The sequence below is a fragment of the Anser anser genome, assembly GCF_964211835.1.
Source record: "Anser anser genome assembly, chromosome: 9".
NCBI lineage: Eukaryota > Metazoa > Chordata > Aves > Anseriformes > Anatidae > Anser > Anser anser.
Window position 1 is genome coordinate 11,447,443 of NC_139729.1, and position 25,876 is coordinate 11,473,318.

General features: G+C 42.6%; 1 protein-coding gene across 1 annotated transcript; it reads right to left on the bottom strand.

The window, feature by feature from the left end:
- Positions 1–419: 419 nt before the first annotated feature.
- Positions 420–25,776, bottom strand: PROC (protein C, inactivator of coagulation factors Va and VIIIa). Its single transcript, XM_083848096.1, has 18 exons — positions 23,907–25,776; positions 22,748–22,831; positions 22,210–22,370; positions 21,454–21,478; positions 20,802–20,912; positions 19,975–20,115; positions 19,488–19,597; positions 18,413–18,530; positions 13,301–13,867; positions 11,999–12,032; positions 10,485–10,588; positions 8,098–8,258; positions 6,454–6,478; positions 6,208–6,321; positions 4,917–5,051; positions 3,620–4,269; positions 2,114–2,231; positions 420–1,186 (listed from the first exon to the last, which is right to left on the bottom strand). The coding sequence occupies exons 1-18, from the start codon at positions 23,989–23,991 to the stop codon at positions 609–611; spliced, it is 3,321 nt and encodes a 1,106-aa protein (XP_083704222.1). The 5' UTR covers positions 23,992–25,776; the 3' UTR covers positions 420–608.
- Between the last annotated feature and the right edge of the window lie 100 nt (positions 25,777–25,876).

The following is a 25,876-nucleotide window of genomic DNA, read 5'->3' on the forward strand; positions in this document are numbered from 1 at the left end:
AATTCTTCTGTTTGTTTAGCTGCAACCAGGTGAGCTCTCTCTCCTAGAGTTTATCCAGTGCACTTTGTAATACAAGATTCTATTCAAATGTTTTTGTATCAGAAAGCATTTGTATTTTAGTAAAATGAATTGTATTTGAAGTAACAGTTGCACACATGATGAAACTTCATAGAGCCTGAACTACTGTATCCAGCATGGTGTTTGATAACCATAGAACAAACACTACTAGAAAAGCACGTCATTTTTAAAGTGACTAATTCTCGTACAGGAACCGTAGCTTGCTTTTGTGATGTGAATGTATTCTTGAAAAGCAGAAAGTTTATCTTTCTCTAAAAACCAAACACAACCGGGTAACAACAACAAAAGTACAACCAAACAAACCCAAACCTTCCTGAGAGGAACTTTACATAGACAAAAAGTTGCAGTTGTCTCCTTTGTACTTAAAGGATCAATTCTTTATTATACATAAGTATTTTGCTTAGTAATACTTGAGTCTCTGTTTACCATAGTTTGTTAAATTGTTCGTTCTTAATTGTTCATTAAGGACAGGAACTGAATCGTGTCTCAGACTCAAACACTGTAATAAAAATCACTTTTTAAAGATGCTATTAAGAAAAGTTAATGGAAAACTTTTCTGAATCTGCTACACTGTCAACAGTCTCTTTAATCCATGTAATGTAATTGGCTACTCTTGTATACACACCGTACTTTCCTTTTTCAGCACAGCCCTCACCCCAGCTTACAATGCCTAAAAGAAACCAAGTGTTGTGGTAAGGTACTGCAAAAGGGCCGCCACTATCGCCCTTGCAGGCATCTGCAGCTTCAGTGGCGTAGCCTGCGCAGAACATGTTATCGGTAATGATTCTGTCCGTCGCCTGCTGACACGTGTCCATGTTTACAATGGGCAGCCTGACTTTCATGAGGAAGCGCAGAGTTGAACCCCTGACATGAGTGGCACCCCATCCGCTTACCATCCCCACTGTGCCTTCCTCAGACAGCAGAGCTGCCAGGTTAGGGCTAGGAAGGCAGATGGGAAGTACATACTCATTAAAAACGACGTCACTGCTTAAGTACAGCAAGGCTATGTCACCGTTGTAGTTATTTGAATCGTAATGTGGGTGTGTCCAGCTCTGTTCCACGCCAATCTTCTGTTCATTCAGTTCTCTGCGATACTTGTCAAAATCACCTGTGGTCACAAAAAGGTAAAATGTGACGTGAACTGTAAATGGCCTGTACTGTATCCTCAGGGGCTAAAAGGAAGTTCAGTGGATTAATGCTTTGACCTTTAGTCCTAAGAAGACACAGATGAAAACAAGAGCAAGCTCTGTAAAATAACCTTTTATATTGCAGATGTGATTTCCCCCAAATCAAACTTACCAGTTTGCTCTTTAGGGGCAAAACAGAGTTGTTGATAAAGGTGTAGATAAATAATGTAGATAAATGTGTAGATAATGTTGATAAATGTGTGTAGATAAATAACCATTTACAGAGAACAGGGATTCCTGTGTAGGGATTTTACCATAAATCCTGTCAATGCCTTTTAGTAGGAACTGTATTTTGAACAGTTTGTCTAGCCTTGCAGTGGGCCTCAGGAATATGACAAACATTAAGATGCAGTCATGGATAAAGCTGAAGAATTGTTTCTTACCAGTTACCAGTGTTGTATTCTGTTTGCTCTTGTTGCACATTTCTTTTCCAGCGGTTTCAAGCACAAGACTATTTATGGCAGCACGCCTACTGCAAGGGCATCTAACTCCTGCTATTGTAACCTGTGCTGTAGTACATTACCAGGGTACAGGTGCTTTCTGCTCTGAGGCAGTTCTTGGCAATAAAAAGTGGGCCTCTCGATAAGAAATTAATCTTAAAGCTGACGTGAGAGTAAACCATCAGGCATCCTCCTTCCTTCTGAGAGGTGCCATGGCTAGGGCACCAAACACAATGAGTTTGCAGAAATGGGAGACAGAAAAATGTAAATTTCTGCCATACAGTGTCAAATTCTCGTGAAAACTGGCTGGTTGTTTCTCAACCAAACCTTGCTTATGTACAATGCAAAATATATTTTAAGAGATTACCTCTAGGTTTATCGAACATAGAGCGCAAGAACAGTACTTACCCACAGTAACATGGTGTGGCCTAACGAGATCGAGGCAGTGAGCAGCTGTGACCACCCAGCGGCTGTTGATTAAGCTCCCTCCACAAAAACCATTTCCTCCGCTACTTCGGATCAAAACCTGTATGGAAGAAGAGGAGCAAAGTGTTATTAATCGGTGCAGCTACAGTGCATCTAGCAAAGATGATGACGCTAAGACTAATGAATCAAAAAGCTGTGAAGAGCAGAAACTGACGATGACCTGATCGGTACTCTGCAGTTCCAGAGAAGTGAATCATCAGATGGTAGAAAAAGCAGCAACAGTCTGGTCTAGTACCTTGGTCTAGTGCCTAGAGTAACGTCATGTTTTACATATGCCATATTGACTTAATTCTGGGTGCTTGTAATGCTTCTAATTCTGACCAATAGTGCTAGAGTAAAAACACTGAAAAGTAGCAAAGAAAACAACCTGGAAAATTCTGTTTTGGAGATAAATAGCAAGCATGAAAAGTGTTTGAAAGATTCTTCTTAAGAAGGGGAAAAAAAAATCTACTCCCCCTAATTGAGATAATGTAAATTTAAAACTTCCGTAGTGGTAACACTTTGTATTTGAAGAAGAAACTATACTTCAGCAAGCATTCAGCCCATATTCCCCTCTTGCACCCCAAAATCGGGGCTCATTTGCTTAAGTGGCAAGGGGTAGCTTTCTTATTAGAAGTGTGTAAGATGGTGGAAACCAACACAGTTGGTAGTGATGCTTCAGCTTGCAAGAGTCCAAAATGAGTGCACTGTCCTTACACGTTGAGCTTATTATTGGTCCACCTGTAAAACACCTCCGGATGTATGGAAAGGGAAAAATGTCAAATTAAAGCAGTAAAACTGACTGACAGAACTCTGAGGGTTTTTTTACATCAGTATGTTACCCTTCTAAGCAGAAGCCCAGAAATAAAAAAGTATACTGACGGAATGGAGACAATATAAATAAGCAAAAATTAGTAACAATGAAGGACACGAAAAAAGCAGAATAATGGAAATAAGGGAAACACTTCAGCCAAGTTCCCTGATTTGCCACATGCCACTTGCCTTCAGTTTGGAGCCCTCAGTTTTACCTTCTTACCTGTAACAAGTATGAAAAGCTCAGTGCACGAGTCTCACCTGGTGACAGAAAACTTTTGTGAACATACCATCAGCCATTCCAAAAGGAGTCAAGCATCAAGAGCCTCAGAAACAAAGAATCTGATTAACAGAGCAAGAAAAGATCTGATTTATTTAGTTAAGAGAGAGTGTACTAAACTCTGAACACAGAAGTGCAGAAGACAATGCTGGGGACAAGGGAGAATGATGAAGATGACAACTAAAATGTATACACTCAAAAAGAACTGCAGAAGTTTGAGAAGTATGTTACCTCTATAGGTAATATACTTTTCTGTAAAAAAAAAAAACACACACATGCTTATAATGATTGGTGAAACCTGCAACAGATGGTCCCCACGATAAAGAAAGCAAGCATTCTGTTTTGGTATTTATTACCTGCCAGGGGCAATGTCCGCGATGACACAACGTTCCTCCGGTTATCCTGGAGCTGTCGTGCTCTGAGGTAGAGCTGATGTTTGGCTGGTTGTGCTGAGCCATGCCTGAAGCGTTTGTGGCATCACTGCTCTCATTAAGCCCATCGCACATGGTTTGAATTGCCCCGGTTTCGTTTTGGCACATGCTCTGCCCTGTTCGGTTCTGCCCAGAAGCATTTTCCACTGTTTCTTCCTGCCTGGCAGCAGCTGCTGCGGTCTCGTTGTGCTGTGCAGGGCCCTGGGGCGGCTCACTCCACCGCAGCCCAGGCCTGGCTGTCCCCTCCGTGGCTGCGTGCTCAGGGGTAGCCCCCTCCTGCCCCAGCTGCTTCTGGGTGCCAGAGTCCACCGGCGTCTCGGTGCAGCTGGAAGCATCTACTCCCACCTCCTTTGGTCCAGCAGCATCCTCCACGATTGTGCTTTGCTCAGAATCATCCTCTAATGTTTCATTTTCCCTGACAGTGCTTAGCTCCATCTCAGAGGGCTTGACTGTTCCTGCCATGCTCTCATTCCATGTGGCCACATCGTTCCTCAGCTCCCTTGGGATCCTTGTTTGCCCCAGAGGCTCCTCTCGCACGGCACGCCTGGCTTTAATCAGGCCACACGGAAAGGGTCCTGGAGGGAGCAAAAAAAAGCTTTGAGCTTAGGCTGCTTGGTGTGGTGTCACACAAAAGCAGTACTTTTCCTGTCAAAAAAATCAAACTGACTGTAAGAGCCCAGAAACGACCCGGATGCCTTGATGTCAAGCGCCTGCCCCCCAATCACCCAATCAAGGTGCATCAAGTTAATTAGTGAAAATCCCAGCACATGGCTAGGCCTCTTCTGAGCCACCGGCATCAGCCCTGGCTGGTACCACAGCACCGCCTGCCAAGCGCTCGCTTCAGGACAGAAGGGGAACCCACAGCGCCCGATGCGACATGACGCGTTGGTGCCCTAACACGGACTTGGGCAGAGCCCGCGCTGTGGTCGGGTCCCTTCTCCTCAGGAAGCTGAAGGGTGGCGTCGGCACGCAGGGAAATGGCTCTGAGGCTACGCTGCCGTCCAGACCGTGCTGCCCCTGGGCCCCTGCTTGCTCAGGGGGGCACTGCGTTAGAGAAAAACCTAAGGTGCACCTTAATACTAAAGGCAAATAAATGACTTTTTCTATGCGTTAAAGCAGCTACACAGTGTGTAGCTCTTCTACAGCTAGTGAAAAGAAAAAGAAAAGGCAGCGCCTGTCAATCTGCGCCTTACCCAACGCAACTGAGCTGATCACACCTCACCTGCTTGCACGCACCTCTTCCCGTCCTCGTGCAGGGTGTAGTCCTTTGTGCAGGAGCATTCCACATGAAAGGAGCGACTGCTGTCCCTGCAGTACTGCCAGCACCCACCGTTCTTATACCAGCACTCGAACTTTTCTGTGAAGGAGACAGGCAGCTGCTGGGTTAGTGCTGCCAACAGAGCCTGAGCAGCTCGTCGCTGCTAGCACTGGGGAAGAACTGTGTCAGAATGTCGGGAAAAAACTGCTGAAAACTGGAATGGAAACAGCAGGAACTACTCACAGGCCCAGAAAAAAAACACCCTGATCTGTGTAGTAAAACAAGCACGTTGCCATATGTCTACTTTAGTTCTCCTGTTTGTACCATTTTATTATTTATTTGCCTGCTTTGTTCCGAGGCCACAGCTGAGCTCTAGGCCTTTCTGCCTGTAAAGCAGGAGCAATAACATGCCTGGAAGACCCCACGCTTCTACATGCATCCACTTTTGATCCTTCTTCAAATCTTTCCTACCGTATTATAGCAGATTTAAAGAGCTGAGTATTTTGGTGGGAAGCCAAGTCTTGTGGAAAACTTATTTATGACTTGTAGTTTCCACTTCCGTGATTTCATGCTTCAGTCATTTGCAGACTGGACATAGTATTTCAGAGGACCAAGAATCTGGTAAGAGACATGCGACTTTTCTATTTCATCCCTCATGATTCTCACATTACAACATAAATACAGAATTTATTTTCTTTTTCTTGTTGTTGTTCTTTACAACAAGCTTTGGCTAATTTGTCTGATGGATTTACTCAATAAAATTAAAAAGAGAACAGGGCTTCACCATGAAATACAGGGCCTCACCATGAAAGATCGCCAGTGCAAGCTTCTATGGAGTTGCTGAATTTGTTATCACTCTAAAGTGATAAAAATAACTAATTCCTTGCCCTTTCTTGGGGGAAGATGGGAGATGGACATGTGCTTTCCTCTAGGCTTGCAAAGATCAGCAAGAGCCCAGAACTGCAGCTGCTGTGTGACACAGGCTGTGCCACCCTCCTCTGCACAACACAGCTAGAACCAGCTACAGACACTGTCGTGACTCCCTATGGTGTTGCCCCAGTGCCATGTCCAAAACCACCATTCTAATGTGTTAATCTTAAACAGCAGCCCAGATGTGTATGGGACACATGAAGTCAACACTGATAACCTCAGTGAAAAAGCTTGTGTAAAGGCTCAGCTCAAGTGTCCAAGGAGCAAATTCCAGCCTTAACCCTTCCTTCACAAAGAATGTCAAAGTGTGTTTTCCTGTACTCACCTTCTTCACAGGTGTCTCCTCCAAATTTTGGGGGGCAGATGCAAAAGTAATTGTAGTGTCTTATTTTGCAGACTCCACCATTTTTACAGGGATTTGTACTACATGGATTTAAACCTAAGAAGAAGAAACAAGCCATAGCGTAATTCCAGGAATTAAGAGAAGTCTGTTTTTTAACTTCCACATAATTCTTTGTATCGAGAAGGAACACAATAAATAGATTTTTTTTAAAATTCCTTTTATACCTACCTTTGTAATTGAACCAAAACTCCATCTGCAAGAAAAAATCACAAATAATAATAAAAATAAATAAATAAAAACCAGTCATTAAATGGCCATACTGGCTACTTGTCATTTAGAAAACCGTCTATCTAGGGCGCATTATAAGATTTTGATTAGAACAACGAAATATATTCTTGAAGCAGATCTCTTGATCAACCCCATGCAGCTCTCTTCAGATCAGCCACAGAATGCATAAACTGGATTGTACTGGGATGAAAATCAAACAAAGCTTAGACCCATAAATCCTCCAGCCAGTGAAAGGTCTGTGGCACCATCCTAGTAGTTTGAAACGTACCCCCTGCACCTTCTACCCAAAATGTGCCCATGCAAGACCCTCAGCATCAACTGCTTCACTCTTAAGAGCCATTTCTACTGCATAGTACTACCTGCTAAGTAGATGCCACCTAGGTAACTCAGGGTAGAGAGAAATCAGGCACCTCTAATTAAAACTGCAGTTCCAACTCCTGCTTCAGCAGAAAGGTCCCCAGCAGAAGGCCTGGAGCCCCACCTCCCAGCTGGGTGCTAGGAGGCCATGAGACCAAGGTGCTCCTTCCATGTATTTGGAGGGATCTGATGGATCATGATCAAGCAGGTGCCCTCTGAAAATGCCAGAATCATGTTTGTGGACTGAGGCTCTGACTAAAGTAAGTTTTGTATACTTTAAAGGAATTGTGTTAACATTTATCTAACAACCTGATAATTACAGCACTTGCTTAGAAAGCAAGATCTCACAGACTGCCTTGATTGACTGTCCTGACTACGAAGCTGCAGAATCCATAAGGATCAACCTGCCAGAGTCAGGCCACAGGCTGCAGCAGCTTTGCAAGGATTGCTGCTGGTGCCTGTCAGAGCTAGCAGGTTTCCCAAGGTGGGTCCCAAGTGAACGTCTCTGCCTGCTTGCAGCTCTAAGCTTGCCGGGATCTGGCAAGGGCCAGAATTCCAGTCTGAAGCAGCAGCTTTTCCAGCTCTTCAGTGCACGGATCTTCCAAGGCCCTTGTCAGAGGCACCTGCCCAGAAAGGGTAGGTGAAAAAGAAAGGGTGCCCCTGCGCACCCTATACCCAGAAAGCAGCCCAGGCTCCTTGCAGTGTTCTGGACAGTCCTGTAGGCTGGATGCCTGAAGCTAAGTGCTGCAATGTGTGAACAACTTTAAGCAAAGAGCTGCTGAGAAAGCCCCTCTGTTCAGCAGTGCAGACATCGGTTAAATGTGCTGGTTAACTGGGGACAGTAAGAGTGAAGCAATTAATGCCATTTTAACTTTTGCAAGACACAAAAATTACCTTTTTCTGAACAAGATTAAGGCAAATGGACCATGTAGCCCCAGAGTAAACCAGTGTTACGTTGTAACGAGAATATCCACACTGCAAGTTCATCAGGAATATCTACTCCACTTCCCATACACCTTCCAACTAAGCCCAACTTGCCTCCACACATTTTCTGCATTGTGGTTTTATAGCTGATTAGATAGTGGGAACTTTGAGTAATACACAAAAATAAAAAGGATAGAATATTTTTTCCTATTGGTAAGTCATTTGCAGTTAGAGTACATGGTTTATCTTTTGGTGGAGTCTTGCTGAGGGCAATTCCTTGTATCTCACCATTAATTTCCTCACCGTTTTTTCCTGTGAATGGAAGATCTCCTTAGCCTCCTCAAATGAACACTTTTCCTCATTGCATTCTCTCTCCAAGTTCCCTGGACGAATCTCTTCCAGAAAATAGTTAGCACGCTTCTGGACTTTCAGCACCTGATGTGCTTTGTCTCTTGTCATGAACACTAGAAAAACAGAATCAAACAGTTAATGACAATGGAAGACCACAAACCTGCATCATTACAGTAATAGCCATGCATGCTTTCAGTTAGACAAACAAAATAAAGTATAGGAAAAAAAAAAAGCAAGCTATATAAGCAGCACAACTGAAAATAAAATTAGTCTGTGTCCTAACCAAAGGCAATAGTAGTTTAAGCTTTATTTTAATGGATTTAAATGATCCAGCTCATTTAATAGAACCAGATCCATGACTTTGAGTTTTTTTGCTTTTTTTTTTGAAACTGTGCCAATCAACAGGCACTGTAACTGAAGATTTACTAAGTGAAATAATACTAGATATTCTTAGCTTGCTTTCTCCTGTGGAAAGGGCTTAAAAACATTATATAAGACTATCCCTAAAATATCTTGCTATATTAAAGATATGATCACCCTCATAAGGAAAAAAAAGCCAACAAAACACAAACAAACCACAAAACCTATTATTGTGTTTCAACTTAGGTAATTTGCAAGTCTGTGGCAGTCACGCTGTGGCTGTCGGCATGCCCTGTCACAGCACCAGCAGCACTGGCTGTGTCTCAGGAAGAGACGCAATTGCAGAGCAGCTTCCATTAATTCAGAAACTTCACACCTCTGTGCCGCTTGTTGGAGGAATTCAGACACCTTGCCCAAGCCTGGGCAATGACATTTAGAAGCAAGAACCTGCTGGTTCATTACTGAGACTTGTAGACTAGCACAGGAATATTTTTTCCCCACAAGACTCCTGAGTATTGCAGCTTCTTTGGAGCTGGTTGTATTTTTCTGCCTCTTTCCTGATTCACAGTGATTACTAGTTGCCTGGCTGCGTGTGCACATGGAAATAAAGCTGAAAGCAGAAATTTGATTTCTATTCAATGTCACCTTTTTTAGATGTTCAGTAATGGAGACTTTCTGGGTAGCTACTGTGGACACAATAATACAGATGCCACTCCTTCATTAAAATAAATACATAAAGTGTCAGTTTTGTACTTATAGTCAGTTCATTTCCACTTCACTGCACAAAGCTATCTGCTGCAATGGCTCAACAGCTATTAGTGCCAACAAATGAAGCAAAGAGTGGCCAGAAGAGGGAATACCGCAGTAAGGTCCTCCCCATCTATCTCCTGCTGATGCTACCAAGCCTTTGCTATTGCATCTCGAGCTGAAGCACAGTGACCCCAGGATTGTCCAGCCAGGATGCTCTGAAGGAAAGTGAGGGCTCGTGCAGCCCTTGTGGATGTACCGATACCAGGTGCCATCTCAAATACCTCCAGACAGTTACATGTGGTGACTGAATTGAGCCCTGAGTCACTACTTAGAGTACAAGGAGATTTTTGTCTTTCTGTAAGATGTCCAGAAGTGGGGATCTATATTTAAAACCCATCCATATGTGATAAAACGTGAAAAAATGATGGTAAGAAGTGTTTTAAGAAGTAAGTTCATTCTCTGACAACGAGCCCACTTTTGCAGATGGACCATAAGTTCCCACATTTCTTTGCAGTTGCAGGATCAGTATTTACAGCAATGACTGAAACTCTAGAATAATATCAAATTGCTTCATTTCTAGGCGTCTAGAAACAGCCCACAATAACTCTTAGCTGAGAAAAGCTTTGGACAGATCCTGATGTCCAGTAAAGGCAAAGTTGTCTTTCACCTGGATCAGTGAAATTACCTTTTATCACCCTTTGAGTTCTGTAGTAATCTTTAAAGGATCTACCAGTTCTAAGTACCATCACATAGAGGATATGCCTGCTGTAAAGCCCTCTGACTTGCAGATACCACTTCTACTACTGGTATCTTCTTCTGCTCCTCCTCCCTCTGCAAGGATGGCCATAATGACCTGTGAGATCCTGCACATTCTCACACGTGCTCTAAAGCTCTCTGAAACCATTTCCAAATCTTGTATAACTGTAGTAAAATCAACATTCGTCCGAGAACACATGTTGAAAATGCCTAATTTTAGCTTCCCAAATTTAAAAACATCGCCATGCAAATAATAATTCAGATTTTGGTTCCAATGTCACAAAAGGATACAGGAAAAACAGGATAGTGGTCTAAGAAGGAAGTTATGAAAGGCTGATTTCTCTCGGAAATACACACAAGTACTCATTTTTCTCTGATGTATTTCAAGAAGTGTTTCTTGAACCTCTAGGACCTTGTGCTGAGATTCTCACAAGAAAACAATTAGGTTAAAAATGTAAATCAGAAGCACCTACCTGAATACGGACAGCTGCTGTTGACAGAGCACATTAATAGGAGAAACATCACAAGCGAGGAACTGCTCTCCATTCTACTGAGCATTCGGAAAACTCTGACTTTCCTTCAGAGGGGAAAGGTGAATGAAATTGGTATATGGTCACAAAACCAGCAAGGGTGAATTAGACTGCAAACAAGACAAAGACAAAATGAAGTGCAAGCAAGGGGGTAAAAGAAGGAAAAAAGAGGGGAGAAAGAAAGCAAATTCTACTGAGCTCATTGCGATGGGATTTCCATTGTTCTCTAACACTGATGCTGCACACTCTAACAGGAATCCCAACAGTTTGCAAGGCAAAATGCACAGATTGACCTAGCCCAGGAAGTGGCACAGGGTCTGATCCAAAGCCCACGGAAGAAATAAAAAAGCTGCGATGAACACGGCAGGCTTGGATCAGGCCCAAACTGAGCAGAAGCCAGTTCCAGCGACAGCCCTGTTCAGCCTGCGAAGGATCCCAGGCTGAGGTCTGAGCCGCACGCTTCAGCCAGCAGCTTCTAACGGCAGCGGCTGTTGTGCAGTTCCTGGTGGTCCTGTCAAGTAAGATCACAGCTGCAAACTCCAATTAGGAAACCATTTACCACATACCTGGCAGTAAAAATTACGTGAGAGAAGTTTGCATTTCTTCACATTACCTTCACAGGCTGAATAATTTATGGGGGCTTGACAGCACATACCTCTTTGGTATCTGTGTCATCTTCCAAAAAACAGGCTCAGAATGCATTTGCTTTTACATAGAAGCATGCATTTATACTCACTTTCTTTTCTTTTTTATTTTTAGGGGAAGGCAGAAGAGATATTTGGATGCACACCAGGAACAGCCATGAGGTCAAGAGGTTGATCATTAACCAGTCACAAATATTGACAGAGCAGAGACAACCTTCTGGCTTCTCTGAAACTGACTTGCAATCCAAAATAAAAAGAAAATTGTGTTGCTACACACATACACGTGTGTTTGAACTAAAAAGTCATTAAAAACATCCTCCAACAATAAAAGCCATTTCTTTGTAACAACGCTCTTCAGGAGAATTTGTTTCTTTTTATAGAAGATTTCTGACACTCCATCTTCTTTCAGTAGGTAGGATCAATTGATCTGGGAAATACATAAGCTGCTCTTTGAAATATGTAAACCTGTGAGTGTGTAGGAGGATTCGTAGCAGTCACCTGCAGGAAGGCAAATACTGCCTGGTAACAATCACAGCTATTCACTGACATCATGATTTCTGCCTTTAATTAAACCCATGCTTTACTAGCTTTGAACACAGTACCGTTTTTCCTTGTAATTCAATGTCTAGCAATATCAGGCTTTTCAGAAGCTTGTATTCTTGGTACAGGCCTCGTCTGGAAGGCTGCTGCTCAAAGAAGTGTAGTTCTTTGACATGTTGATCCTTAAGTCCAATACCAATTAAAAAATGGGAGGGGAAAAAAGGACAAAGAGAGACAGAGACAGGCTGAATGTACTCTTCAGTTGCAGCTTACCTCCAACATGAAGCCCTTGGCCTGTCTGTTGCTTCTTTTATTCATGAATCAACTGCAGCAATTGCTAAGGAAGTATGTGAGCAGCTTGTAAGTCAGTAAGACTAAGTCTACAAGCTTAAGAGATACTACACTTCTTTGCTGACAGCATATTAAATTTCTTACAAATTCTAATACAATTTTGTCGCAACTGAGTCGTTTTTTCATTTAACAATCTCATCACAAGAGCAGACTGACATTCTTCGCTGATCCAAACAGGGGTCCAAATATTGACCGAGATGTTGGAAACCTGTATCACTACAGCAGAGTTGGTTTCACCTTGTATCTACAAGATTAATTATATTTAGCAGGCTTATATGCCAAGATTAAAATCAGGTATAAATTGTGTTTGTATTAAACTTCATTTTGACTATTGCAACTTCCTATGAACTTATTGGTGCTATATATCTTTGTTACTGGTATACACACATGTATAGATATAGATGCAAACACATACATACACACTAAAATCTATCAGTAAGTATTAGGAATGCTAATTTAGCCTGCAGCTGATTGTGTTTAATAGAATAGGAATGAACAAAAGAGTTTGCCTAGCTTGCTGATTAGATGAGATTTACAGACATTAGGATAAATAGAGCATGCAAGAGTTTGGAATTAAACCTCCTTTTTGAGTAACAGCAGAGTTCCCACTTCTAAGGACTTGTAAGGAAGTCTGGTGGAGTAAAATCAGGCACTGGATTTGCAAGGAATAGCAAATATGGAGATCTACTGACCTGCTGAGTCGCTTAACGTTTGAGCACTGGATTAAGACAAGAATGAGTGGAGGCAGTGAGGAAGTTATTAACACTGCATTTTGTTGAAAGAAAAAATATACAAATACAGAGCAAACCACAACAGTTATTGCGGATATGTTAGAGTAAAGCTGAAATGACAGAACTGTTGAATCAACTTAGAATCACTAAGTTGATTTTTTAAACATTTTTTCCTAAATAGATCTCTGTTTCTCCCCCTCAGCCCAACCAATTCAGTCATTTTTCACTTAAAAGATTTGTTGGACCACAGACTATCTTACTTTCTACAATGCTGTACAGCCTCTCAGCATAACAGGGTACTACTATCTTTATAAGGCCTAAGCAGGACCATGCTACGAATAAACAACATAACCTGGAGAAAGTACCAAGGAAAACACTACACAAGGTTAACATATACTCAATATTTAATACTGAAGATCTGACAGTACATTACACTGCATACTGTCACTGGCACATAGCCACAATATTCCAGGCTCGCAGTACCAGAATCAACCCTTCCAAGAAGGTGACATCTCATCTATGTGGTGCTGGATCCATTCTAAGTACTGACTAACTTTGGTGTAGACTCCAAATTTCTCCTTTTTTCCACAGCCTTCACCCCAGCTCACCAGTCCTACCAAAAACCAAGTATCCTTATACTTAGTGATCATAGGGCCTCCACTGTCACCAATGCAAGCATCTTTTCTGTCTCCTAAAGTCCCAGCACACAGCATGTTGTCAGAGATAACATATCTCATCACTTGTGCACACTCGTTCCTGGGAACCATTGGGATCTCGATGTAGCTGAGGAGAGTTGAGTAATTCTTCTTTTCCATATCACTTGTGCTGCCCCAACCAGTCACTATCATCTGCCTCCCGTTCCTTGTCAGCTCGTGCTCTGCCAGGTCCCGTGTGGGAAGGCAGATAGGGAGCGCATATTTGTTATACATCACAGGCTCAGCCAAGTGCAGCATGGCTATGTCATTATCGGTGGTCTCCTTGGTGTAATTTTCATGGCTCACACATTTATCGACCCAAATGGTTTGCTCATTTGCCTCAGTACGGAGACGGTGGTATTTACCTGGAGGAGTAAACAAGAAGATGAGAGATGCTCCTGAACATTCTCATTTGTCAAAACAAAGGGAGCCTTCCTTCACCTTGGCCACCAAAGCACCTGCAGTACAATGGGGCTTTAGGACTCTACTTCACGTTTTTAATTTGCTTGTAAAATAGACACTTGTTCATTTTATGTTATAGGTTAACAGTTTTTTACTTGATGCACACATTGTAGACCTTCCAGATTTGCCTAATTCATGAATACACACTGTACTTAATTAGTTAGTATCCTAGAGCTACGACCATCAGTTGGGAGACTGAAATTGCCTCTGTATTGCCCTGTTGTGTTCTTATTACAGTACACCTGCTCAGCTGAAGAGATGATCTTGAGAAGGAAAACAATCTTCTTGGAGTCACCATTAAAAGCAAGGAGAGCAAACATACAGCAAGGCAAGACATTTATAACAGTACGTTACTTTTTTTTGCTGTATAACCATTGTTTAGATTGACTGACCTTCAGGATTTAAAGGATAAACGTGACTGATTGGTAAGACTATTCCTTTCTAAAATCATGCATCTGTATTTTAAGGAATTTTTGATTCTCAGTTTCTATTTGTGCTACATGACCACGGACACTTCATAAGCCATGCAGTCAAGCAAAAATAAGCAGGAAACTAAGTTGAAAAGAGACAGAAAGGCAAAAGCAAGTCATTTGTGTGTGATACACTAGAAAAGACAGGAAAAGATCTCTCTGATAGAATGAGAAGTAGCCACAAAAAGCAATTAACAGTGGTTGCTGCATTTCTGAACTGTGCCATCAGTTAATTTAAGCTTACATCCAATGCACGTTTCAGTATTTACTGGATTAAAATACTTCTTTGGAGATCTGTCCACTTTGCACATTCAAGCTGCAGGAAGGCACGCATCTGAGCACACGAGATGGCAGGACACCCAGGCTGGCACCTCACCTCTGCCCATGCTGCAGGAGTGTGACAGTGGCACGCTTTCTTCCTTCTCAGTCCCTCTATAGGTGAGTTCAAAGTTGCTCTTTATTACCACCTTTTCAGATGTGTGCTTCACAATACTGTCCTTCGCAGTTGTTGCCCCCCCAATTAACTTCTTACTTCCTTCAATTTTACTTTAATCCTTCCAGACACAAACCTTAAAGTTCCTCTGACTTTGCATTACCAAGGTCTTCTGGAGCCTTTTGCTGTGCTTGAATCTGTCAATGGGGTATTGCTGCTGTGTTTTTTTTTCTGTACAAGAGTGAGAGTGTCTCCAAGCACAGGGACTTTATGACCCACAGCAGTTCCAGAAATAGATTCTCAAAAGACCCTGTAACTCCAGCTTTGGATCTTGGATGTCCAGATCAGTTATTTCTGAGACTCTCATCTTGTTCCTTTGTCAACGGCCACTGCCATTTCATACATGGCCTCGGTAAACAGCTCAGACTACTGAAACTGCTCGAGTGATCACCTGCATCATGCAGTACCAGAGCCTGAAGGACTTCTTATTACCAAGCCGTCACACACAAATCAATTTTTTTCTGCGATCTCCTCTTTGTGGTGGCAGTGTCCCAGCACCCTGGGAGCACATTTCCTTGCTACGTTCTCCCACTCTGCAGCCACTGCGGCAGGGGGCTGACTGGTAGATTTCCGAGGATAAGAGGCAGGGGTTTATTCCTGTCTTCACAGATACAAATCTCTACTTTGGGGCTCAGGAATAATTCTAGACTCGATCACTGTCAGAGCACCTCCTCTTGAAGAAGGCAGTTTAGTTGCGTAGGAGCTTCACGTGCTCTGTATACAAGCATGGCCATGACTATCTGTATCCTGAGAGACACCTGTGAACAAGCAGGGGACAGCTCTAAGATGGGTGCTACTGTAGCAACAGTTCCCCCTCACCTCTCCACAAGAGAATACCATCCTGACTTCCTATCCACACCTGGACATACCAAACCTGGAGCCTGTGTGAAAAGCACCCAGTTCCTCCCCCACACCGAGGAGAAGCATAATCTTTTTGCTGCTGGCAGAAAAATATTGCTGTGATGTTCTACATAAACGAGCAAATGAGGAACCTGTTCTCTGATGGCAGAGACGGCATTCTGAATTGATGCAGATATGATTACATTCACCTATCATCTTGGAACACACTTCTGGATGCAAACTGGAGATGCAGGAACAAAAGCCACAAGAAGAAAATCTGGGATGTTCTCAAATTTATCTTCCAAAACTTCACCTACTTTGAGACCTAAAGAGGAGGCTGAGGGGAGACCTCATCGCGGCCTACAGCTTCCTTACGAGGGGAGTTGGACTCAATGATCCTTGTGGGTCTCTTCCAACTCAGGATAGTCTATGATTCTATGATTCTCCATTTCAGACACTAAGAAGCCATGTGAATCCTGCTACAAGGCTACTCTCCAAGCTCACGAGCGCAAACCCACATGCGAGACTCCCCTCCAGTTCCACCCTTACACATCGTGAGCAGAAAGGTGCAGCAGGACGAGGCCGTAACATTGATGGGCATCCCAGACTGATGGAGGCAGGTTTAATATCACCTGTGCAGTCTTGATACAGACACATTCACTACCATCATCGGGCTTACATCTGCCCTCACAGGCATGGCAATGTGTCCATTCAAAACTCTGTTCCATGTATCTCATGGTCTTAATGGTGGATATCTCTACAGTTTAGAACATGTGTCCTCCTCTGATGAGGACTGCTTTCTTAGTTGCAGCAAAATGCCCAATAGGTACATGTAAAAGGACAAACACATGATGCTTAGGTGAATCTTTAAAAAGTTCCTTTCTTCTTGACCAGGGACATCTGTCCCGCATGCCCACCTCTTCTTCACCAACCCAAACAACACTAGAGGACCCTTATGTGGTTCCTATTTCACCACAGTATGATTCCTTGAGATTTAACAAGAGGGGTTCTCTCATAGGTGATAACTCAGTCTATGGCCACACACTTGCTTCTTCCTCTATTAACAAGGAAGGTCTTTCGGGCAGCTGGGAGAGGGGGAGAAATTTGAGCCCTTACTGGTGATTATCCTCACACTGTAAATTACTCTGTATGCTCAGCCCAAATTTGTATGTGAGGTGTTTCTTGAGTTTTATTTCAACCAAAAAATTGATCTTCCCAAACCATGGTTCTCAAGTGCTGACAATTTTCTTTGCCCACTGAAAATCATTTATGCTCCATCTTTTTATTTGGTTACCACAAGACTCTCTTGACGGATACCACCCCTTGTTTCTTTCCTGCAGAGAGATCTTTGGGCACTCTATCCCAGCTGAAAGCTTGTCACACTGCATAGATCTCTACCAGGACCTGCAGTATGAGGCCGGGTGGAGCCTCAGTATTTCCCCTAGTTAAAATTTTCCCACTAACCTATCTCCTTCAAGTTACATCAAAGCTCCATCTAGCACCGCTGAGCATTCAAACACCACATCTGATGATTGCTTTTCCCTAAAACATTCCAAGACTCTTTACCAAGTTACCTGCACAGGTTCCCGCTTCTTGGGCCTCACTGTAACTGAATATACGTATGTTAAGTGATCACTTCACAGGGAAGAAAACTTCTCAGCAGTAACTGGAAGTGCTTGGGGATGTGCAGTCTGCATGCCTATTTCCAAGCTAGCACATTCACTTCTACTTGATGTCTCTCTTTGGAAAAGGTGAATATTCTGGCTCTAAAAGGTCACAAGGGTATATCACATGGTTTTTTACATTCATCCTGTACGTTGAACAATGGATGATAGACATAAACACTTCCACCCACACGTGCCTTAGTGTCTCACGTCTCAAATGTTTGCACATCCACAGTATATATGGAACATGCATACAGACAGCACATTTCCAAGACTTTCCCAATTACTGAGAACAACCTCTCTTCATTAAAGGAGAAAGAAAGGAATTGAGCTGTTATGTCTCTAATGTCATCAACAGTAGACAGAAAATACTAATCTGAAAAATAATTTCTACTTAAATGTGAATGGAACACTGATTATTTTTGTTTGTTAATTGAGAATTAGTACTGTATTCAGCAGAGGTTTTCTCATGCTTAAGAGCAGCAATGCCAGTAATGGCAGTGTTGCTGCAGTGCCTTTCCTGCTCTGCTAAAACTCTCTGAAGTAATGTTGTTCAAATGTATCAAAAGGCAGGAAGAGGCACTGTGACATTCTCCTCTTGAGCTCAAGACTTCATATACGTTTTGTAAAGAGTGGCTTTTTTTTTTCAGTACTGGAACAACCTTGAATACTTTCATCAACAGAAAAGTTCAAGCAGAAGAGATTTCCCCAAATGGACTTTTCAGTCTTTCTATTGTATAGACAATCAACAGTGCTCAGAAGACATCAGCCCACTTCCACAGTAAGGTTGATACAGGGTCAAATGAAATCAGGTGGTTTTACTGATCTTTTTTGTTTTGTGCTAAGGTGCATATTAAATACAATCACACTCCGGCATCCAGGACTTCTGTCTTTATAACCTGCTGGTCTTTCTCCTGAGATGATAAACATTGGGAATTAAAGAGTCGTATTTAAAAAAAAGGGATGGATTTTTTTCCATACCAATTCTTACTTTGAAACCCTCTCCTGAATCAACGCAGTGTGCTGCCGTTAGGACCCAAGATGGATGGATGAGAACACCCCCACACAGAAATCTCCCTTTGCTATTTTGCAGCATAATCTGAAACAAAGAAACAGAGAGGTCTGACACTGCAGGAAGCATGGCTCACAAAATATGGTACACATTCTTCTTTGTGGTTGCAAAATGTACAGATGCATCAAGCACCAAAGCATGTCATGTTCATTGAAGCCAAAGCTCTACAGTGGAGCAAAAGCACTGCGAATACAGTCTCAGTGGAACACCCACAAAAATTTTTGAATATTCTTCCCAAATGAAGGCTGGCTTCATCCAAACCAGCAGAGGACTATGCTGGTCACTGTAAGAAAGCACTTTGGTACTCCAAAACTTTGAAAGGCAGAGCTCAAATGAGGGGATTATTTTTGTGTGCACAGAACACCAGAAGACAGTGTGTCATCTCATGCTGCAATTCTCATTTGATGGTGTAAAAAGGCCTTATTGTCAGAGACAGATAGGCTCTGATTGTATGCATTCACTAGTTCCATAATATGGTCTGCGAGGTCTCCTCTTTCTCTGTGACATCCCAACCTTCTCTGTAAAGCTATGACTTATTTAGCTGATTAAATCTGCTAACTTGAATTTACAACAGGCAAGGCTTATAAAAACATATACCTGCAGAAGAGGAGAGATTACCTCACACTCCTACAATAATGCTGTTACAATACCTGGAGTGGGCATCAGGCAGCATGAGCTGCAGTGATTAAGTGTCATTCCCCAGCATGGAGTGACAAAGCAGGTATTTGTCATCACTATCCTCTCTCTTGACATTCTCAACAAGGTAAAAAACTTGACAACAATGGCAAGGCCAAGAGTCTTAACAGATATTTCTTCTTGTTACTCCAACTTTTTGGTTGCTTTTGAAAGAGCTGAGCTAAGGGAATCTTAGCTTCACGTGATGCCACAACTAGCAATGTAGGAGTCTCCTTGGAATAGGGAGGCAGGCAGAGCTGTTCCGGAACGGCATGAACTGTCTGTTGTGAAAGATTCTTTTCTCCTTACCTGCCAAGGGCTGTCTCCCCTTCTTCCTGCTTTTCCCTCAATGAGACGGATATTGAATCCTGCTTTGGCTTCAATGTAGTCCATTTTCACTCTTCCACAGGGGAATTCCACTACAGAAGATGCAGAGAAGTTAATTAGCACAGACCAACTCACCCAACATAAAACCTCTTCTAAAAGCATTCCCCCCGGCTCCCTAACCTGGGCAATACAATCCATTGGCTTCAAGGAATTCCCTCAACACTTGCAGAGGAGGTACTTTTCAGATTGCTCTATGTGTCTCCATGATGCAAACACAGGCACAGGTTAGACTATTAGTGGTCATAAAGTGGGTATGGATTTGGGAAACACAGGCACGGAATAATTCTGCATGGAATGGCTGTTGTGAAAAGTAGTACAAAGTGCAGTGCAAATACTTCTCCTGCAAACTCCCCTTATTTCACGTTTGAATAACCCTCTGTCAAATCTCCTGGGAACATCCTTCTCTTACCTACAGGCTTGCACGTGGTATGGTCATTTACCAGCTGGTACCCAGATGCACAGCTGCAATAGCGGCACTGGTTGGCAGGGTCATCCTTGCAGAAATGTTCACAACCTCCATTATTGACAGAACAGTTGGTGTATTTCACCTCTGGGGAAAAAAGGAACAAGAGGCATGAGAAGTTGGAAAGCCAGAGTCACAGGAAGGTAAAGTGGCAAAATGACATCTTGATTCAAGTGAGCAACAGCTGACAGTGGATTTGGGATGACAGCTGCAGGATTTAATGGCACTAGGGCCCTTCAGACAGCAAATAGACCTTGGTCCAGAATAAGACAGTGGGGAGACTGGGAACCCAGAGATTACTGTCTGGGCAGGCAGACTGGAGAACAGAAAATTCTGTCACTTAGTGTGAGTCAGATGGTGGAAAGCATTGATGATACATGGTGTATGTACTCCTAATTAAATACACTATAGAGCTTTTCTCTAGGGAAGACATTGTTACAGTAATGACAATAAAATATTGCAGTGGATTTTTTTTTTCTCTGTATTATAAAAAAAATAAAGTAACATCACTCCTATCCCATTTTACAAAAATATCAGAAATAGTTCTGTAAAACACAGATATCTCAGATCTCCAAACGCTTCCCATGGCAACACAAACTTCATTTTGCTTTAGATAAGCACAGATAATCCTTCTACCACATCATGAAGTAACAGAGAATTCACATCAATAATGAAAGCAAGCATACTGTGCAATGCCAGAAGTGTCGATTGTTATACGCTGAGATCCCTGTCATGAAGAATGTTATTTTATCGTGGATTAAAGACAGCATTACCATAATTGCACAACACTCCCTCCCAGCCTTTGTTACAGATGCAGGAAAACTTTCCAATATTGTCCTTGCACATCCCATTGGAACAAGGCTGTGGCTCACACTGATCTCCATCTGAAACAGAGGCAGAAAAACTCAGCCCTTGAACCACAGCTCAGATCAAACATTAACATGAGCAGATCCTCCCCAGATTCCCAAGTACCACACACCATTTCTGCCACTGAATGGTGGTAACTCTGTGGTCTTAGCCCAGACAAGGGCACCTGTTTAGGTTTTGAATTACAGCTCTAGAGGGAGCGAGCAGAAGGGAACAAAAGAGCAAAACCTGTGGCAGACAGGGCAGAAGCAAGTTATTGCAGAAGTGGAGAGCAATGGTGGGGCTCCTCTTTGGACCCATGTCAGGCAGGGTCAGAGTATCAGCAATCACTTTTGACCAGTGCCCTTGCTATGAGAAGGTGACTGATGATAGACACAGATGCACCTGAATTTTTTAAGAAGTTGCTTATACAATATGACAGGAAAACATTCTTTGCACACCTCATATAAAAGAGAATGAAAATATAAATCAGTATGTGATATGTGGCAGCAGGAAGGCGGAGTACCAGCTAACCTTGAGGAAACAGGGAGAGATGATTAGGAAAGTTTTTTTGCTTACCTACGTATTTGCTCCAGAAATTTAGCTGTAGAGAAACAAAGTTTATATTAAAACTAGAAGCATATTTATCACAAGCAAGGGATTTGAAGTGAATGACGGCTTTGGCCAACACAGCACAGCATTCTAGCCAACAGTGTTGGTCAAATTCTTCTTGGCAGTATAGCAACATACACTACAACAAAACTGGCCAACCCCAACATTCATGCACTGCATGGCCCTCCTCAGCATAGATCCCCCCTGCCCTGCTCACCCATCAGCACCACAATCCCTCAACATCCCTACAGACTTTGTTTTCTTGTCTCTTACTGCCAGGTAAGTCACCTGTGTTGCTGAAATAAAATCACACTTGTGCCTAGTTAGGCAAAACAGGGGCATTGTGAAGACTGTAAAAAGAATCTGGTGTCTCAGGGACAGCAAGGACTGGTTCATCCTATATATCTAGGATAGGAAGGACTAGGAGAAACTCAGTGGTAGCAAGAATAGCCAATGGGGTCATACACGGATTGGGATTACCTAACTGGGACCTAAAACTCAAAACTGGGCCAGGTGGGACAGACATGAGCAACCAAGTGCTGCGGTGCAAACAAGCAGTGGTATAACTTGGCAATCTCTGTCAAGCAATTACATTCAAAAACATGTCTCTACCTTAGGAGTCAGGAAGGCTGACAGCAAGATCTCCCACATCCCAGTTTGCAATACGTTAAGAAAATAATCTATTGGTTAAGTCTTATATTCCTCCTTACAGAAGCAACTTACTGTTGCTTCCCTGGTTTCAAATATCTCACTGGCTTCCTCAAAGTCACACAGCTCTTCCTTGCACTCACGCTCCACAGAGCCTGGTTTGACCTCCTCCAGAAAAGAGTTTGCCCGCTTCTGGATTTTCAGGACTTGGTTTGCATCTTTGTAGCTGTAAAATACTAGAAACAAAAATGTGAAAGCACAAGCAGGGAAGAGAGCTGGCTGAAAACTGGCAGTGGTCCTTCTTCAAGAATGCTATTCTCAGAGCAACAGCCCCTCTCCAGCACTGCAAGGGAGCTTGCTCTAGAAAACATGGCCTGTCAGTGCTGCGCTGCAGAAGCAAGCCCAAGCCTCTGCTGTGATGCTCAGCTTGCAGGGCTCATGGGCGCTACGCCAAGGCAGCCATCATGGCCCTGCACTGTCTGTAAACCTGTTAGAGGAATCCAAATCCCTTAATGGGAACAATTCCAGCCACTCCCTGTCGCTGACAGGGAGCAAGAAACACGCTTGCAGCAATTGGAAGAGGGTGAAAAGTACCTGAAAAATGAAAACTTACTTGAGGTACTACACACTTGTGAAGAGCAGGCAGCCAGCAGAACACCTATGGTGACGAGCTTCCACATACTGCAGCAGAAGTCCCCTAAAAAAAGAGAAGGCAGGTGTGAAAGGGACTGCACTACTGAGCTGCAGCAAAACCCCCATGCTGGAGACTCAGAGCTCAGCCAGTTCCTTCATTTATTTTTCACACAGCAGCTCCCTCACTGAATGCTGTGTTGTGCCATGATTTTCTCTTTGATTTCGGCTCCAAAGCAGCCGCTTGTTAGAGGCCCTCCAGACTGGTTTGCTAAGTTCCCTTTAACCCATCAGCAGCTTACCCAGAACATTTCTTGTCTGCCCAACATCCTCCCCTTGTCACCAGACATTTTTTACAAGCTTCATGCTTCATTAAATAAAGCTGTACTGTGAAATCCTGAACGATACAATACTTTTGAAGCACTTACTGCTTTATTCAGTGTGAATCAGCGTGATCTATTCTTCCGCCATGAGCTCTGCTGGAACCTAGTTAATCCATAACTTCAGATATTTACTCTTTGGAGTGACATGAAGTGCTTTCTTTTTAGTCATTAAACAAACACAGCTCAGGGGGAGCTTGACAATTTACCTTCGTGTACGAGAAAAGTGAAATAGTTGAGGCATCCTTTCTGCCTTTTCCAAATCTGTTTTGTGGTGGTAGTTTTTTTTTTTTTTTTTTTTTTTCTTTTGACTCTCTGGCAAATAGTAATGGTTATATTCGGTTTGAAAGTGTAACCACACCAGTGCTGAAGTCCCTGAGAGATCCCCACCTCAAAGCCCTCAGTCACTCCATGTGGACAGAGATCGCTGTTTTTAAGTCTTTCCACATTACTTTCTCATCAAAGTTTCCACCACAAGAAGTCAAAGCCTCTAACCCTCGTTACTGCTGCCTGCTTTGAGAAGGCAGGGCAAGAAGCTTGTGCCAGCTCGCTGCATCTTTTGGCATACTGGATTAGCTCTCATCTGCACAAAATCTTCTAATGCATTTTGAACGTTCAACATTTTAGAGAAAAAGCACAATTCTTTTCAGAAATTTTCATAAATCAGAGATGGTACGAACCAGTGCTCCCCTTCTCTGAGGGCAGCTCTTGCAGCAGTACCTCTGTGAGCCATACAGCCTATGACATCCTCATGCAAATTACCTGCACAGCCACGTGTCCCTCTGGTTCCCGCATCAGAGAATGCCACCCCAGTGTCGGGAACAGGTAGCCTAGGCTTCTCTACCATCTCAGCTCACATCTACTGACACTGTTTAGGACAGTTCCAACTGCTTGAAAAACTTTTTTCGTTCTCCCTTACAAACTTGGCCGTGGACTTTAAGTTCATCCATTTCAGACTCATGCTAAAAAAAAAAAAAAAAAAAAAAAAAAAGCGGCATCCAAAACTGCAGTTGTGAAAGACATGTGTGTACAGTGAAGCTTTGCTGCTCAATTCAACCACTCAATAAAAAAAATCATCTGAGATTAATGATAGCAGACCTTTTTCTGAAATTAAGTTTTATGAAACACCTGACCAACATGAAACAAAATAGGAAATCTAACAGGAATCAAGTGTATTATTATATACTCCACCTACTACACAACTAATATTTGTAGCTGACTTGGCTATCTAGAAACAGTGCTTTGTTGCCGCATAAATTGCATGTTTTTCACTACGCTTTTGCTTCCAAGAGTTGGTATAGGTTGGCAATTTAGGACAAGCACATCAACTATCAACCTATAGCATTTAAAATCAATACATCAGCCTTTTAAGAACATTTTCATTTTCTTATTTTTATCTTATACTCAGAAAGAACGAACTTAATTCTTCATCAGCCCTTGCATTTTGGGCTCTTAAACTCCTCCTTTGCCATTTCTCTTGCTACCACAGAATATGTATTTTAAAAGCCCACACTTGGGTTCTTGCATAAACATTTAACTCCAGGAGCAGGGAATTCAAGAAAAGATGCTCCAGAATACATCGAGATTTGCCCAGTTTTGCATGCCAGGGAACTGTTTCAATCTAAACAATTACAGTGCTGGGCTCACTACTTTCTAAATGACTTTCATTAAAAGAAGAGCAATTTTTCTGAGGAGCACTACAGGATTGTAAAGAGGAACAAACAGAGAAACTTCATGAGAGACTGGTAATACAGAGGAGGCTCCATGTCATTCTAATTAACACAGTGGAAAGTCATGATTCACACAGTATTAAGGACAGGAATAATCGAAGGAAATCACTTCCCCAAAGCAAGGAAGTATCATGGATGTTTCAGACTTCATTTTTTTTAAAGATATTCTGCGTATAAAGCAGCCAAAAGCTTTGCTTTCTTCTTCTAGAGGAAATTTTCTGGAATTTTTTGCTCTCTGCTTAACTGTATACCCACTGGAGGCTGCAGCTGTGCATGGCTTTTAACACAAGGGAGACACTCCTCCTCAGGCAGCCTGGTAGCCAACCTGCTTATGAGGACAAGAAGCCTAAATCTTCCCCCTTCCCCACACCCCTGAGGAAAAGCTGTATGCTACAACTGACTCTGACATCAACAGAAGTGCTGTGTCTTTTAGGTCATATGCAAATTCTTCAACTTTTTCCTCTCTTGTGAAGACACTATGACTTACTACCTTAAAGGTCACTTGATAAGACAGCATAATGCTGGAACTCTTCAGAGAGAAGTTGCTAGAAAACTAGAGTATACTTTTTACCTATAATGACCGTTTTATCTTCATTCTGCCCACATGAGAATTAAATATCTCAGCTTGCCCAAGGCCCAGAAGGGCACACAGTTACTAATCCCAACAAGGTACAGGGCAGCCAAACAAGGAATTTACCTTATGATGCTTAAGCTACTTTACAAGTAAGGAATGACAGGGCTTGTTCTAAACCTGTTTGCTTCCAGTGTTGCCCATTCAGTGGGAGCAGATCTGGATGGCTCAACTCTCCTGATGCTTTATACTGTATTTAAAAAAAACAAAAAACGTAAGAACTGCAACCCAACAACACACAGGACAAGATGGGGAAAAGCCAGAGAACACTTTTTTTTTTTTTTTTTTAAAAAAAACAACCCTCATTGGTACTTCAAGATCTTTACAGCACACCTCCCTCCCAACCCATTCCACCATCCCAAGTTCCATTA